The sequence below is a fragment of the Bubalus bubalis genome, chromosome 11, assembly GCF_019923935.1.
Source record: "Bubalus bubalis isolate 160015118507 breed Murrah chromosome 11, NDDB_SH_1, whole genome shotgun sequence".
Taxonomy (NCBI): Eukaryota; Metazoa; Chordata; class Mammalia; order Artiodactyla; family Bovidae; genus Bubalus; species Bubalus bubalis.
In genome coordinates this window covers 59529063-59544877 of record NC_059167.1, presented here as the reverse complement: position 1 = coordinate 59544877, position 15815 = coordinate 59529063, and the positions used below count along the sequence as shown (strand labels likewise).

The 15815-nt window shown below is 42.5% G+C and overlaps 1 protein-coding gene across 6 annotated transcripts in view; it reads right to left on the bottom strand.

The window, feature by feature from the left end:
• The window catches only part of PYGL (glycogen phosphorylase L), a 50687-nt gene that overhangs the window by 8083 nt on the left and 26789 nt on the right, over window positions 1–15815 (bottom strand). Inside the window, exons 11-22 of one of the 6 annotated variants that reach the window (XR_003112355.2) lie at window positions 15392–15555; window positions 14813–14927; window positions 13925–14026; window positions 13638–13785; window positions 13475–13533; window positions 13231–13372; window positions 10410–10617; window positions 9358–9492; window positions 8852–8918; window positions 5943–6115; window positions 5132–5307; window positions 4051–4398 (exon numbers count right to left, since the gene is read on the bottom strand). Coding sequence is in view for 4 of the 6 variants with exons in the window: in XM_025295784.2 (XP_025151569.1) it covers window positions 5183–5267; window positions 5943–6115; window positions 8852–8918; window positions 9358–9492; window positions 10410–10617; window positions 13231–13372; window positions 13475–13533; window positions 13638–13785; window positions 13925–14026; window positions 14813–14927; window positions 15392–15555 (1398 nt within the window). In the remaining 2 variants the exon portion in view is untranslated. Of the gene's footprint in view, window positions 1–1188; window positions 2057–4050; window positions 4399–5030; window positions 5308–5942; window positions 6116–8851; window positions 8919–9357; window positions 9493–10409; window positions 10618–13230; window positions 13373–13474; window positions 13534–13637; window positions 13786–13924; window positions 14027–14812; window positions 14928–15391; window positions 15556–15815 lie in introns of those variants that run through there. The other 5 variants (XR_003112356.2, XM_006067091.3, XM_025295785.2 and 2 more) reach the window with 5 other exon arrangements.

Here is a 15815-nt window from a genome sequence, read left to right as displayed (position 1 = left end):
TTCCAAGAAGATAAATTAGAAAAGATTGACTGACAAGATGTGGTTTTTTTATCTGTTGTATCTGTTACTATGAGCTAATTTCATAATTTCATTCCATGTCTCATGCTCAATTGCTTACAGTTATACCTCTATATAAATGTTAGTAAATGAGAGAGGGAGAAAGAGGTGTGATTCTTAGAGGGGACATGTAGGCCAAATTTGCAAACTGTTGATTACTGTTGGAAGGCATCTTAAAGGTACTTAAATCCAACTGTCTACCCTTGGAATTTTTCATACAGTAAATCATCATAGAAGTTTCTGGAATTTGCTTAACTATTTCAGCTTATTACATCCTGGGACAGCTAGTTCACAGAACCACATAATCTTAAAATGCCTGTACACTCTAAGCTCAACTCATTACAGGAATCCCCTCTACAATCCAAAATATTGAATGCTGAGTAATTTAAGATTCAATAAATAAACCATTTTAATTGGCTCCAGACAATTAAATATTAATTTAAAGATAGTTAATTGAACATCTGTTACTATTACTCTGAATAATTACTAATAAATTCACTAGCTTGTAGACATGTTACAGTTTAGAAACAAGTTTACCATTCACTTTTTTTTTGAAATTTTGTTAATTCTGAAATTGAACATGAGAGAGACATCTATGATTTAATAGTTATAAACCGAACCTCCATGTAACCACCATTCAAATCAAGAAATTAGCACCACTGGCACTCTGGAAGTCTCCTGTCATGTTACTTCTCAAGGCAGTGAGCCTCACTTCAGATGTAATCCTTAGTCTGAAGCTTATGGTAATTATATTCTGCTCTCTTACTGTGTTTTCTATTTGTGTCATCTTGTCTGTGTTCTTTTGCCTCTGCTTTCTGGCTTTCTTCTGACTTGGCGGTTGTCTCAAGGAGCAAAGTGGTGTTGAGTGTGAGGCTCACCTCTCTGGGCATCCCTTCTCTCTGGGGTCTGGACCACTCAAGACCTCACTGCCTTGGTAGATCTCTGAAACCTCCACAGAAAGGTTTTAATATATTTTCTTTAAGAACCATCGCTCTGGTGTCAGACTTTCTGGGTTTTTTTCCCCAGGGTGTCACTTAACAGCTATGTAACCTTGGGCTAATTGCTTTTAATGCTTCATTAAATCTGTTCAAGATTATTGTGATAAATAAATTCACATATGAAAAGCATGTATAAGAGTGCTGACACTCAGTGGCCATTAGTTATTTTTATTAGCAGTGAAATGATGTTGATAAGGCACTGTTGAATAAGAAAGTTTAGGCGGTATGAGACATGGGTACAGTAAAAGGCATAGGTCCTAACCCTTAAGAAGTTTTCTGCAATTGGGGAGATAGGGATATAAAGTAATGACATGGATTTCCATGTATCACTTTGGAATCAATTAGTTGGAATAGGAAGGCAGCATGGCATAGTGGAAAAAGACTCTGGGCTTCATAAAGCTAGACAGGTTTGGGTTTGGGTTCAAATTTTGTCTCTGCCACTAACCAATTATGACTTTGGTAAACTACTTCCCTTTGTTGTGTTTTTCTAATTTTTATACTGAGGTTGATACTGCATAGGGATTTTGTGTATTTGTATTTTTGAATTAAGTAAAATAATCATACAAAATATGGGCACTTATCAAATACCTGTTCCTTTTTCCCACTCAGGTACACAGTAGACTAAACTAGGTGTGGGGGGGAGGGCCCAGAACAATAATTTCAGGGACAGGAGAATTCAGCGAAGAGAAGGGTCTTTTGCACAGGTGTGATCAATGAAGACTTACAAAGAGATAGGATCTAAGCTCATTTCTTAGTGAGGTGAGGGAGAGGGAGAGCAGTTAGGAAACACAGACAGGAGGGGAGAAGGTGAGCCAAGGCACGTGGCCAGAGTGGGGCGATTTTGTCTTATAAGATACTCGAGAGGCACGGAGGACCTCTATGTAAGAGCTTTTGCACTCATCATCCTTTTCAATCCTCACAGCACCTGAGTCTGGCACCACTGCCTCCACGGAGAGCTGAGGGAGCTGGAGGCTCAGCGGCTTGCCCCGTTGCCACTCGCCCTGTAAAGAGGAGACAGGACTCAGTCCTACCTTTTCTAACTCCTGGCAGACAGCTTTGGGGATGAAAGACTGTGGCCAGATGTAGATGGCCTTGCAGCCAAGATAGGAACTGTTTGTTTTTCTAAATAGATAAGAGTTCCATCCCCACAATCTGTAACAGCAGATTTAAAGAATATTTATCTGGTGCAATTCCAGAACCGAGAGGAGGCAGGGAGACCAACTAGGAGCCCCTGGAGGGGAGTTGGACCTGTAAGTCCCGAGGGGCACCCCTGGCTGGAGGGGAGTGAGGGATCACGGGAGTGGATGGACTGAGGCCCACTTTCTCCTCCCTCCTCCGGAACCTGAGGTGAACTGCCGAAGGACTTCTCTTACCAAGCTCTCATCAGAGGGGTCCTGATTCCAGGGATAGAAGAACCAAAGACAAAGGAAAGAGAAGACAAGAAATCTTGCCCTTAGCACTGATAAGGGCAAAGGAAGGGAGGGAAGGAGAAGCGGTGTTGTTAGGATCTCCAGACCGCACCTGAATGTGGCTCCTGTGCTTCGTGACCATGCCAGAAACACAGGCCAGACAAACCCTGGGGAACCACGCAGGCTCCCGCAAGCAGCCGGCCCACGTCCAAACTGTGAAGCAGACGTTTGCCTTTACTGGCCTCAACCTGCATATTTTGTACCCATTTCCTACCAAGTGTGAAAATGTGAAAGTATTAGTTTCTCAGTTGTGTCTGAATCTTTGTGACGCCATGGACTGTAGCCCGCCAGGCTCCTCTGTCCATGGGATTCTCCAGGCAAGAATACTGGAGTGGGGTTGCCCATTTCCTTCTCCAGGGGATCTTCCCAACAAGGATCGAACCTGAGTCTCCTGCTTTGGCAGGCAGATTCTTTACCACTGAGCCACCTGGGAAGCCCCATGCACCGTCTGCTTTATCATGTGTGATTTCTTTTTTCTTCCTTCTTGTATTTTCCAATGTGAAAGTGAAAGTAACGGGAATTGTTTTTAAAATCATAAAAGTTACGTTTTCCAAAAAAGTTTAGTATATTTAGAAAGTCACTATACTCTATACTACTACAGTTCATAGTGAGAACCTCTAACAAATGACATAGCTTTAGGCCATATTTTAATTTTTTTCCTTTTTGAAAAATAGATTTACCGGAAACTTCCAGGATTTTTAAGGTCAATTATGGATGCCCTGAGGAAAGACAAACTAGTCTTCCCCAATGATGAAAAGTAAGTTAATCATGTAAAGATGTCCTTTATTAGATTCTGGGGGGTAATTATCATGTGACTTACTGAATAGGTAGAGAATTCTTAGATGGGCAGTAGGATTTAGGGTAAAGTGTCTAAAAATTTTTAGTATTTGGTATTATGTTTATGTCTAATTTAATAACTTTACCGATTCAGTACTTTTCTCTGAAGTTATGAAGGGATTTATAGTTTATGGTGTTTTAGGACTTTTTAAAGGTCCTGTAGGGTCTAACCTAGCATTCCTTGAGGAATCTCTGACTTCTATGCCTTATTCACCACGTAACCAAAACCATACACCATCTAGCCAACTACCCAACAGCAAGTCCAGTGACTAGGATGTGGCAAGCTAGCGTCTCACAGTTGGAGAATCTAGAGTGCTTGCACACAGGTAGTCGTTATCAGTATGTTTTCCTATTTCAACACACTCGAGGAATCTGACATCCTGAGGAGTAGCAGTGAGTCATTGTGGCAGGGTTGGCTGGTATCAGAATTTGGGAGGGGCCAAGGAAGGGCTTTGGCCATTTTTCATGTCATGGCCTTTTTGAATTACCAAATAGGAAGTTGATCAGGAAGCTAGTCGAACCTGTTAACATCTCATGTCCATCCTGTACATTTATGGGGAAATGTAAATAAATTGCTACAAAGAGTTCTCTTTGGTCTTGTGGTAGTTCTTACTATTTTTTGGTTTTGTTAATTTTTTAAATTTTAATTAAAACATTCCACATGTTATGAAATAAGGTAGAATAAGAAAAAAAGTGAAGTTCTTTTAATTCTGTACAAATTCATTTTTTGTTATTTTCAAAAATCACATAAGAATAAATTAAATACCTAATTAAATTATATGAGTCAATAAAAGAATCTTGGCTGGAAGAAAAATGTCATTATATGAAGCTTATTATATATAAAGTTATTCCTGGGAGGGACAGAAAGAGTGTCTTTTATTTTGGGTGAACCTCATGTTTTACTAAAGCCTGAACTTAGAAGAGGAGAAATCTCAATGTATTTCTTGAACTGAATACTTTTCTTCCACTTGTTCCTAGTGTCAAATTACTGTCTTCTCCCCTTCTCATCATACATGGTGAGGATGACAAAACGGTACCTGTGGAATTTGGAAAAAAGGTATACTAAGCTCAGTGGCTGATGGAAACATAATAATTTCACCATTTTCTCAGCCAGCCAAACTTTGATTAGTGCTGAAAGAAAGGTCTCTGACATTATAAGGGATTCTGTGCACCCTGAGTTGCTGTGCTGCCTGGTGTATACAATAAGTATCAGCGTGCTATGCTGTTCAGCTCAAAGGAGTGTTTGTGGGGGATCCTGCTTCCTCATCTGGGGTCTGGATCAGCAAATATAGAGAAGATCCCAGAAGGCTCTGGGAACTTCCAGGCAGTCTTTCCTGCAGTGGCTCTAAAAATAGGGATGCTGTTCCTTTTCATTTAAACAAATAGTGGGGGTCCCCTGCAATCCCTTGTTCCCCTGCATGGAGGTACTGGCGGGGGTACGATGAGGTCTTGTCACTGTTCTCTGTGCTGTGCAGCTTTCCTTCCTTGGTTGTAGAGGCAGCCACTCAGAGAGATGGAGGGTGCCACATTGCCAATGGAATGGAACTCACTCCCTAAGACAGTTGTTTCTGTACCCTTTCAGGAAGATTAGACTAGAGAAACAAAACAACAGCTTCAAAGATCAGCCTTTGAGTCCTTGTCTTTCTGCCCCTTGCAGCTCTATGAAATTGCCCGCAATGCATATAGGAACAAAGAGAGGGTAAAGATGGTGATCTTTCCTCCTGGCTTCCGACATAACTCCCTTTGTAAAAGCTCTGTACTGTTACATACCGTGAGGTAAGAGTTGTTTTGCTAAATGCAATGAGGGCTGCTCTGGCTTACTTAGACCATGTGGTGGGGAAGGCATGTCAAATCATCGAGGTCTTTTTCCTGCAGAGATTTCCTGAGCCAGCAGTGGGCGTGAAGTCTGAGAACAGCAGAGAACGAAGACTTGGTCTGGACACCAGCTGTGACGTGAAATTTTTATGTAAAACTGTATTGGGCTGCTTGAGTGAGCTGAACTTACTGACATTTTTACAGGTCACCTGCCATTTTATAGTAAGGGAAAGAAAGCATGGATGTTGGGCATTATGGAATGTTCTCGTTTATCTTATCATTGTCTCCTTTGGGGAACATGCAGGAACATCACCATGGAGAATGAGAATTTGGTAAAAATTTGATTCCATCTAAAAATGTACAGTTACTCACATTCTGAGGATATTTATGGATAAGGTGGTCTTTGATTTGGACCTAGACGGCAGTATAAGAAAGATGCTCCAATAGTTAAATAATTAGTATTTCAGTTTAGTTAATTTAAAAGGCATTAAAAAGCTCCAAGCTGTTTTCTAGCCTTCCGAATAGCACTGGGGAAAGTCCTAGTCTGCTCCCCAATCTGCTACAAAATAGAGAGATGTGGCACTCATATAGCCTTTGGAAAGTGACACTTTATTAGCCCTAGTAGAGTCATATACTTTCCCTCTCAATTCCCAGAGATACTTTACTAGATTATTATTTAACAAAATGAAACAAAATCAAAGAATGTTGTAAACATGTTCAAGTCCAGTAAGAAGCTATTTTTTCCTCAGGACATTTTACGACTTACTTTCCATTGGCTTTGTTCGCCCCACCGCTGGGTTCACTGGACAGGGAAATCTTTATGTCAGAAGGCTCTATGTTCCAGATGTCCCGGGCATACTCCTTAATCGTTCGGTCACTGGAGAATTTCCCCGAGGCAGCTATATTTTTGAGGACCATGATGTTCCAGGCCTTTGGATTCTGTAAATGACACATGCATCTAAGGCCCAGGGCCTGAGTGCACACCAAGCTGTGTGCAGACGCCAGGCCAAGCACATCCAAGTATAATTCAGGGGAAAGTGGCAGGAGTAAACTGTAATGAACCACAAGTACATTTGTTTCTCAGTTGGGAGCTGGATAGGCAGGCTGTGCTGTTCTCCTATTTAATAGTGTTGTGCTGTGCTAAGTTGCTTCAGTCGTGTCCAACTCTTTGCAACCCTATGGACCATAGCCTGCCAGGCTCCTTTGTCCATGGGGCTCTCCAGGCAAGAATACTGGAGTGGGCTGCCATGCCCTCTAGGGTATTTAAGATTATATTCCTCTAAAATGAAAAAGAAAGTAGTTTTCACTCTCAGAGAAACCTTAATTGGTAATTTCTGCCATAGTTACAATGTTCTGTCATGTAAGCTGTATTTCCCATCTTCATTTTGAATGAAGATATCTCAGCTTCCTTTAAACTACACGAGAAAGGAAGGGACTAACTTCCATTGTCTGCTAGATGCCATATAAGAAATTTACCCTGTGGCTCATGGTCAGAGCTCAAGAAACACTACTTTAGAATGTTAGCTGTCAGACAGGCAAACAATCCCATAGGAGACTTTATTCACTGACTTCTCTTTCCTCATTTTTTTCTGAAGGTAGATACTCTAATAGGTTTACACTGAATCCCAGATACTCCACTGGGGTTTGAAAACAGGACCAATTAAGGTTTTATCTTAAATAAAAAATATATGACTATATATCTAAATAAAATACATCTCTCATATAATTTTATGTAAAAAAATATAAGCTATTTATTTTATAGCCTCGTGATTTTGTAAAGGACTCTAAGAAGGAGTTCAATGGCAATGACTAGAATATTATTTGAAAAAGACAGCAATGCATTAAAAGCATTTAAAACAAAAACTAAAACTGTGAGTCTGAAATTAGTCACACTTTGGAAACTTACTAAAATAAGAAGAGAATAAATGCTTCCTTTTTTCATGTTCTTTATTTAAGGGGATAATGACTAGACTTCCCAACCACATAGGCCATGTTTTCTATGCCTCAACAATGCAATTATTGAGAGTAAAAGCTGCAATTTGCACTAATGAAGAAGAAAGGTGGAGCAGAATGCTGGGCCTCTAGGTGGGCATCCCTTGGATCAGGGCCATCATTTTAACAGAAGGGACTACTGTGTAAAACCCACATTCACATTTGTGCTTGCGCTCACGTATAGTTTCCTTTCCTGCTCTGTTTCACTTCTACTTCTTTCCCTCAACATTCTTTCCACACACGAGCATGGGTTGAGGGCAAGAGGAAGAAGCTGGAGGTGGCCATTCTCCTTCTCTGTCTGTGTCCCCAGAGGCCGTGTGTGTCTGCTTTCTCCAGTGTTCTGGGAACCGGAAGTGAGCTCCTCCGCTTAACTCCAGCACTACCCCTGCTTGGGCAGCGTGTAAAATTGGCTTCTATACACTTTAGGGGGACTGGGATATGCTGTAAAGCAGTATGGGCCTTGAATGATCCTGTTTTAACACTCCAGTGGGATATCTGGGATGACTGTAGGAACCACCTTGTCACCTGGCTTTGGAAAAGAAATATAAATGTCAGTGAAGTAGGTTTCTGTTGTAAGTAGTTACTGATATGTCCAAAGGGCAGGAGGTGGAGATTGTATGAATTTCCGTGTTTCTGCTATATAATGGCTTTCTAGCTGGGGATCAGAAATGGGGACTGTGTGGGCAAGAAGCCAGCACTGGAGTCTTGGCACAGGGCCAGCTTGCTCCTGTATCTATTCTTCTGTGGTTTCTGCAGTTCACTGAAAGTCTTTCCTATCAGAGATGATCACCTTTCCATATATTTACCAAATGTACCTAGAGGGTTGGGCTCCTTGGTAAAGATGCATGATTTTGCATATGGAGGGTTCCTCACATGGTTCTAGCCTTTTTCTCTTTTCTTTCCCTCCCTCTCTCCTTCCCTCCCTCCATCTCTCTCTTCCTTAGTATAGTCTTTCTTGTTTCATTCCTTTTTTAAAAAAAATTCAAATATGAAACCCCCCTCTTTCTGTCCATTTATATTCTGTTCATATAGCACCACTCTATGGATAGCCCAGGAGAGGTACTTATTTTGCAACTTTCAGATACCCTCTAGTATTCTAAGGCTCAGTCTAAGAATTCCTTTAGCAGATTTTTCAAATGCTGATGGTGATTCTACCCACTACTAGGTCAGAATCCCTCAGAGGGCAGTGGGCATCTGTACTTTGAAAAAACTGCCTGGTGACTCTGATGTGCTTCTGCTTAAGGGCCCTGGCACCAAGAAGGCTCCTTGAGGGGCCATGGCTTTGTCCCTGCTGGGTCTCAGCGCTCAGCATGGTGCTGCATTGGAGGAGGCACTGGTGTCTCTCTGCTGAATAAATGAGTGGGTAAAGTGAGAATTTAACTTGGCTTTATACTCTTTAGTTTCTAGGACATGCTTGCTACATGGTGGGTACTCAATAAATACTGAATAATTTGTGACTTCTTATTTGGATATTAAAAAAATTTACAACTGCTACTGAAATGTCAAATCCCAACCTTTGCCTGCACTTGGGAACAGTCCAGTTTTTATCTGGAAAACCAACATTGCTGCCTCACTTCCCTTTTTTGATTGGTTAGTGGGGCCCTGTTATTTAGAAAAAGAAACTAAAATTTTAATGAACGGTAGTAAACTGGCATCGTTTGTAAGTCTCAGCCATGAACTCACCATGTACAGCTGGCTGACTTTTTCTTGACATTTGACGTAGGCTTCATAGTCTGCAAAAACTTTAAACCTGTTTTTGTGATTAAATGGAAAAAACGAAGCATCAAAAAGCTTCATTAACAGATGTGTATTTAGATTCCATTTAAAATTCTCTTTTACTTAATGATAGGCATGGCTAGCTTACAAGTCTGATATTTCTATTTGTAAGGGTTTCAACCAGCCCTCAACCTTTCTATGGGTCTTTCCACAAGTAAGAATGTTATCACATGGATGCATTTGAAAGCTGGGTACACCAGAGGAAGGAGAAAAGGAATACCGGATTTGTGGATCTTATTCTTAAGTCTTCCTAGCATTGTTAGTGGAGAATACCTACTTTTTCTTTCTAAGCCTAAGTTAGCTTATCAGATCGCAGATCTATGCTAATCTACATGGTTATGTTATAGTTGATTTAAGATGTTCTCATCCTTTTTCCATGGCCCAAGTAGCACCATCTTCTTATGGGAACTCACCTGTCATGATAAAACAGCATGTTGACTAAGTCTTTGAAGAGGTCAGGCTGCTTGGGAGAAAAAAAGCCCTTGTCAATTTGATCAATGGCCAGCTTCAGCTCTGGAAGTGCCTCATAATATTCTTTTGCCTCATACCTGTGGGGTAGGGGGTGGGGCAATAATAAGAAAAGGTTCTGTTAGTGTTTGTGATTAACAGCACACTAGATGGTACACTAGTTGTGAAAAAGGCATTCAAAAATACTGGCATTTATAGTCATAGCATTCAACAGGAGTATAAGTATAAATAATATTTAACTAGATCCTGATATTTTTCCCCCCACTAAATTTGATTAGTTCCTTGTAACCAAGACACTAAGGACAATAGATAATAAAAATCCTAGTCACAGAGCAATAGTCTAATCTGGTAAATACAGTAAGATTCATTTCAAACAGACTTTATGACTCTAAACAAGCAGGTGCTTTTTGGACCCACAGATCCCCAGATATGTTGCTACTGGGCAAAAGTTTACTTCCAAGGGCTGGGAAGTATATTTGACCTCCTCCAAATTTTGTGATTCCCATGGTTCCTTTGTGCAGCACTCTTTCTTTACTTCTCATTTGAATCCAGGTTAATAAACTTATCCAGATACTTAGTGGAACAAGTATTCTGGGTGCTTCTATACAACCAGGCCTATTCTCTACTGCCTTTTAGTCCATCTCTTAGAGACCTTAAAGGAACACTAGATGGTTAAATTATAGGCAAAACTTCAACTCCACACTGGTTCAGTTTTTTGATCAAAGTAAAAATCACAGATGAGGGCAAAGTGAGTAGCTCACAAAGCCAGCTCTGCCACAGCTGGTAGCAAATAGCAAGGAGTCTGTGTACCTTTAAAGCCCAAGCTCCTTTAGCTTTCACATGCTGGGCAAAGACTTAATCTGCAGTCAGGAGGGTCCCTGACTTATAGGAGATGTTCTGCAGCCATGTCCCATGTGACCCAACTTGATGGGACACCTGGGTGGGGGAGGCAGCCTCCTGGGGGATACATGCTCAACAAGCAGGACTGCTCTCTCACCCTTTCTTGTCCAAAGCAGCCACGTCCTCTACTCTCATGCCAAAGATGAACAGGTTCTCTTCCCCGGCTTCCTCGGCCATCTCCACGTTGGCCCCATCCATAGTCCCGATGGTCAGGGCCCCATTCAGCATGAACTTCATGTTGCCTGTCCCTGAGGCTTCGGTGCCTGCGGTGGAGATCTGCTCCGACAGATCTGTGGCCGGAATGACTGCAAGCAAGGCGTCAGTAATAGAATGAGGGGCTCTGTCTCTCTGGATCTGCTTATACAGTATCTAAGCATTCATCTAGCTGGTCTGTTTTGATCATTAAAGTAGTACATGCACATTAAGATAAATATTCAAATGGTGTAGGATGGATCTCATTCTTCCCGTCAACTCTAGCAGCCACTCTTGCCCACTTCTGATGTGTTATCTTGGTGGTTATGACCACAATGCTAAAAAGGTATATGGTTATATTGTCCTCCCAGTCCATGGGGTCACAGAGTCAGACAGGAGTGACTAACACACTTTCGCATTGTCTCTCTGCTACAAAAGTTGACACTACTGTGAAATAAAATTCTATTTTATGGCAAGACAAGAAAAATTTAAACAAGACAAAATTTTTTCTGCCTTTTGGTCTCCTCTCTCCCCTCTACTGTGCATTGTGCATCTTGGATTATGCATGGACCAAACCTCTCCATCAGCAGAAATATCCCCATAGAATGTAAACTCATACAGCCACTATGGAAGACAGTATGGAGATGCCTTAAAAAACTAGGACTAAAACCACCATATGACCCAGCAACCCCACTCCTAGGCATATACCCTGAGGAAACCAAAACTGAAAAAGATACACATACCCCAATGTTCATTGCAGCACTATTTACAATAGCTAGAACATGGAAGCAACCCAGATGTCCATTGAAAGATGAATAATAAAGTTGTGGTGCATATACACAATGGAGTATAACTCAGCCATAAAAAGGAACACATTTGAGTCAGTTCTAATGAGGTGGATGAACCTAGAACCTATTATACAGAGTGAAGTAAGTCAGAAAGAGAAAGATAAATATCACATACTAATGCATATATATGGTATCTAGAAAGATGGTTCTGATGAATTTATTTGCAGGGCAGCAATGGAGAAACAGATAAAGAGAAGAGACTTATGGACATGGGGAGAAGGGAGGAGAGGGTGAGATGTATGGAGAGAGTAACATGGAAACTTACATTACCATATGTAAAATAGATAGCCAATGGGAATTTGCTGTACATCTCAAGGAACTCAAACAGGGGCTCTGTGACAATCTAGAAGGGTGGGATGGGGAGGGAGAGGAGAGGGAGGTTCGGGAGGGAGGGGACATGGGTGTACCTATGGCTGATTCTTGTTGATATACGGCAGAAAACCACAAAATTCTGTAAGGCAAATGCCCTTCAACTAAAAAATAAATAAATTAAAAAATAAATATCTCCATAAAGAGCAACATGCTCCTAGCACCAACAAGACAGCTCCTTAAAAGATAACATTCCTCCTTGATCTTGTTAGGACCCGATGACCTACTACTTTGTACTTGGCAGATCTGGGTTGTGTAAACTGTCAGTTTACACATTTAGTGTAGAGCTCTGTCTCAAAAAATTTTATAGAACTGCTTTGACTTCTAATGGGTGGAACAGTTCTCAGAGCTTTCTGATCTGCAGTTCCTGGGTTATAATCCTCAATTTGGCTTGAATAAAAATTTCCATTTCTTTCTTAGATTGATTAATTTTTTCATCAACCCTACACTTCTCTTCTCCCCCTTCTTCCATTCAGCTTTTGTTAAGGTTTTATTTCTTCTATTTGATAACTTTATAAAATGAATATTGAAACTTCTCTTTCTTGATCCTTAAAATTCAGAATCTCTCCTTTAGCATCTGAGGAAACTGGATTGTGTCATATCTTCTACTTCTTATCACCTTCCTTCTGCTTTGACTGCAGGGAAATAAGCCACAGGCAACTGAGGCATACCTGTGGCTTCATTCACATAGAAATACTGCCTGCAGCATCCTCCCCTCCCACCCAATACAAAGCATAGGGCTTTGAGAGCTTAGTTGTGGATTAGATATATCTTCATTTGCATCCATAAGAATCTGGCTCTTTGTTCTTTATGCAGACAGTTCTTAAATTATAACATCAGAGGACCCAAAAACACCTCAAAAAGAGAAAGGTCCCTTTTCACTTTGGGAAAAGGGTAAACACACAGTTGGCACCTGCATGTGGATGATGCTTCATGATGCAAACAAGTAAAGGTCCCAGTGGAAGAGAAAGGGATGCTGGCTTCTTGCCAGTCGGGCTGTCCCCAGGTGGGGATGCCATGCTTGCTCTGAGTGCCTATCTGAGGCACATCTAAACCTAGGGCTTTGGCAGCCTGACATGTGTCCTCATTCCCTGCTGCCACCTGAACAAATGACAGCCCGAGAAGTTACCAGAACAATACCTGGGGACTGGGGAATTGGTGTTCTACTGCAAAACGGGGGCTGGGAACTGAAGATCTCTTTTTTCTTTTGTAGAGCACAGTCTGTACTTTATCAAAACCTCAGGGCCACCTCCTCCAGCATCCAGCTTTGACCAGAAGGGAATAAAATACGCTTGCAAATGTAACCTCTGATGTGGACTCTGGGGACACTCACCTCAGTGTCAACTGGGCCACCTTAAACATTCTTAGCCTAGGGTCTTATTCTGCCTAAGAATGGCACCGTCTATCCTAAGTCCCTGGCTCCCGAGGCCAGTGGCTCCATTTTCCTGTAGTATGTAATCCATTCCTAGACTGTGGCCCGGCCGCCATGTTTCGTGAGGGCCACACTACCTTTTTCTGCAAGAGACACTCTGTAGTTTTCCAGGAAGATGAGTTTCAACTTGCTTCCAACCACAGGGTCATTGTTCACCACCTCTGCCACTGATGTGATCAGCTTTATGATAAGTTTGGCCATGTAGTATCCAGGGGCAGCCTTGGGGAAGAGTGTGGACATATGAGAAGGCAGGCATGAGGAAGTGGAGAAACGGCAAGAGAGGAGAGCCCCCACGTCCCCAGGGAAGAGAATCAAACTTACTTTGCCACCGATTATAACTGTTCTGGGCACGAATAGCTTCTTTGGGTCTTTCTTAATGCCTGAAAAAGATGGAGATAGGGGATGGAGTCGATGACGGTAGACAGCAGGGGTGCTGAGGCCTGCGCCTCCGGGGGGCTGGCTGGGGGCCGCAAGGGCGACTCACGGTTGTACATGGTGACCACGTGCAGGCAGTTCAGGAGCTGCCGCTTGTACTCGTGGATCCGCTTCACCTGCACGTCGAACATGGAGGACGGGTTGATCTTCACTTTGTACTCCTTCTCCAGGAACTGAGAAAACTTCAGCTTGTTCTCCTGTTGAGACAGAGCATGGGGTCAGAGCCCTTGAGACTCAGAAGGAACCGGTGCAGGGGGTGGTGGTCTGCTTTTAAACACTGGGGCATAAACCCTCCAAGCCAGTGCCCAGGAAAGAATCTGTGCGGGGAAGCCTCACCTGCTTCACGTTGGAGATCTCGCGGAGGAAGATGTCGTCGCCCAGGAAGCTGTTCAGCTTCGTCAGCTGGCTCAAGTCCTTCACGTAGTCCTCCCCGATTTTCTTTCAGTTTAAAGCAAAAGGTGACTTTAATCAGAGAGGGCTGTCAAACCCACACGAGCAGTTTCTGTCCATCTGTGGTGGGCGCTCACACTCCTAAAACTCATCTACACCCCACACACAGAGAAAGGCTTCACTCACAGAAGATGCTAGAGATGCTGTGTGGGAAGAACACTGGCTAGTTCCTCACATGTGGTTTCAGTGGTTTTGTTGTTTAGTCACTCAGTTGCGTCTGACTCTTTGTGGACCCCATGGACTGTAGTCTTCCAGGCTCCTCTGTCCATGGGATTTCCCAGGCAAGAAAACTGGAGTGGGTTGCTATTCCTCCTTCAGGGGATCTTCCTGACCCAGGGACAGAAACCATGTCTCCTGCATTAGCAGGTGGATTCTTTGCCACTGAGCCACCGGGAAAGCCCATTGGTTTCAGTGGTACTAAGTGTTAAAAATAGAAAATCTACAAAAAAGGGTGACAAAAACTCAGGTTCTACTAGTCATTTATATGATCTTTGTTATCCTCTTTTATTAAGTAGGGGTACCACCTGTGTGTCATATGAGTACTGTTAACCACGGCTAGCTACATAATGTGTGGGGCTTCCTTTTCTGAAATTAAGAATTTTAAGATGGCTACAGCAGAAAATGAAACCAAGCACAGGGCACGTGGAGCTGCACAAGTTGCTGGCTTGCGCCTGACGCCAGCCCTGCTACAGACTGGATTAGCAAATTGTAACTGTGCTCCCTGCCTCCCACATTCCAGTCATGCCCGGCTTCCCCTCAGCACTTCCCAGTTACCTCTGCTATTAACTCTGCCAGCCCCGGGTTGCAGAGTAAGAGCCAGCGCCTTGGAGTGATCCCATTGGTTTTATTCTGAAACTTGTCTGGTTCTAGCTCACTAAAGTCCTTGAATCTGGAGACAGAAGAAACACATCACTGAACTTGGCTGGAATGGCAGGTTCCTGCATGCTGGATGAGTTACATTTAAGAAGCAGAGTGTAGGCTTAGAAAGATTAAACAAAAGTGTAGGGAGGGGCTGACAGCAGCTATGGCTGTCATTCTAAAAAGAAATCCATTTGCAATTCAAAATAATGACAAGAAAAAAAATCTAAATCACCCCCATATGATTTCCTGGCACTGACATATATATCAGACTTTTGAGCAGAATAGTTTTTTTTTTGCTCCTAAATCTAGAATTAGGATGGTTAAGAGAGGAAGGTCTTTTCCTTTTAGAGAACAGTTCTTTGTATAGGAAAAAAAAATACTTTTAAACATTTCATGGGGCCTTTCCTCATCTCCAGTGGTAGCCCTGCCTTTACTAGCACTGTTCTGTTACTGAGCAATGTTAGACCCACTGCGATGGGGACGGAGGCTCACACTTGGGTCTTCACGATGTCTGAGTGGATTTTAGCCACGCCGTTCACAGCGTGGGATCCCACAATGCAGAGATGGGCCATGTTGATCCTTTTGCCTCCTTCCTCTTCTATCAGAGACATCCTTCTCAGACGGTCGACATCTTTAGGAAACAAAGCAGCAATTTTCTAGGCAAAGGAAGAGAAAGGCCTTACTGATCACTCAGAATTCTGACAACCCTGGCGTAACATCATTCACTTCCCAACCAAAACCTTCCATGGAGTAAATATAAAACTTCACTCCCACAGAGAGGCGCTGGGTTGTTAGCCCTGGGGAGATGCCATCCCTCCACTTCACAATATTTTCAAAAAGGTGTTGTTAACAGAGCCCCACCCAGACTTGAATGATTTTGATGTATCAATGACCGAAAGATGTTTGGGCCTCAAGT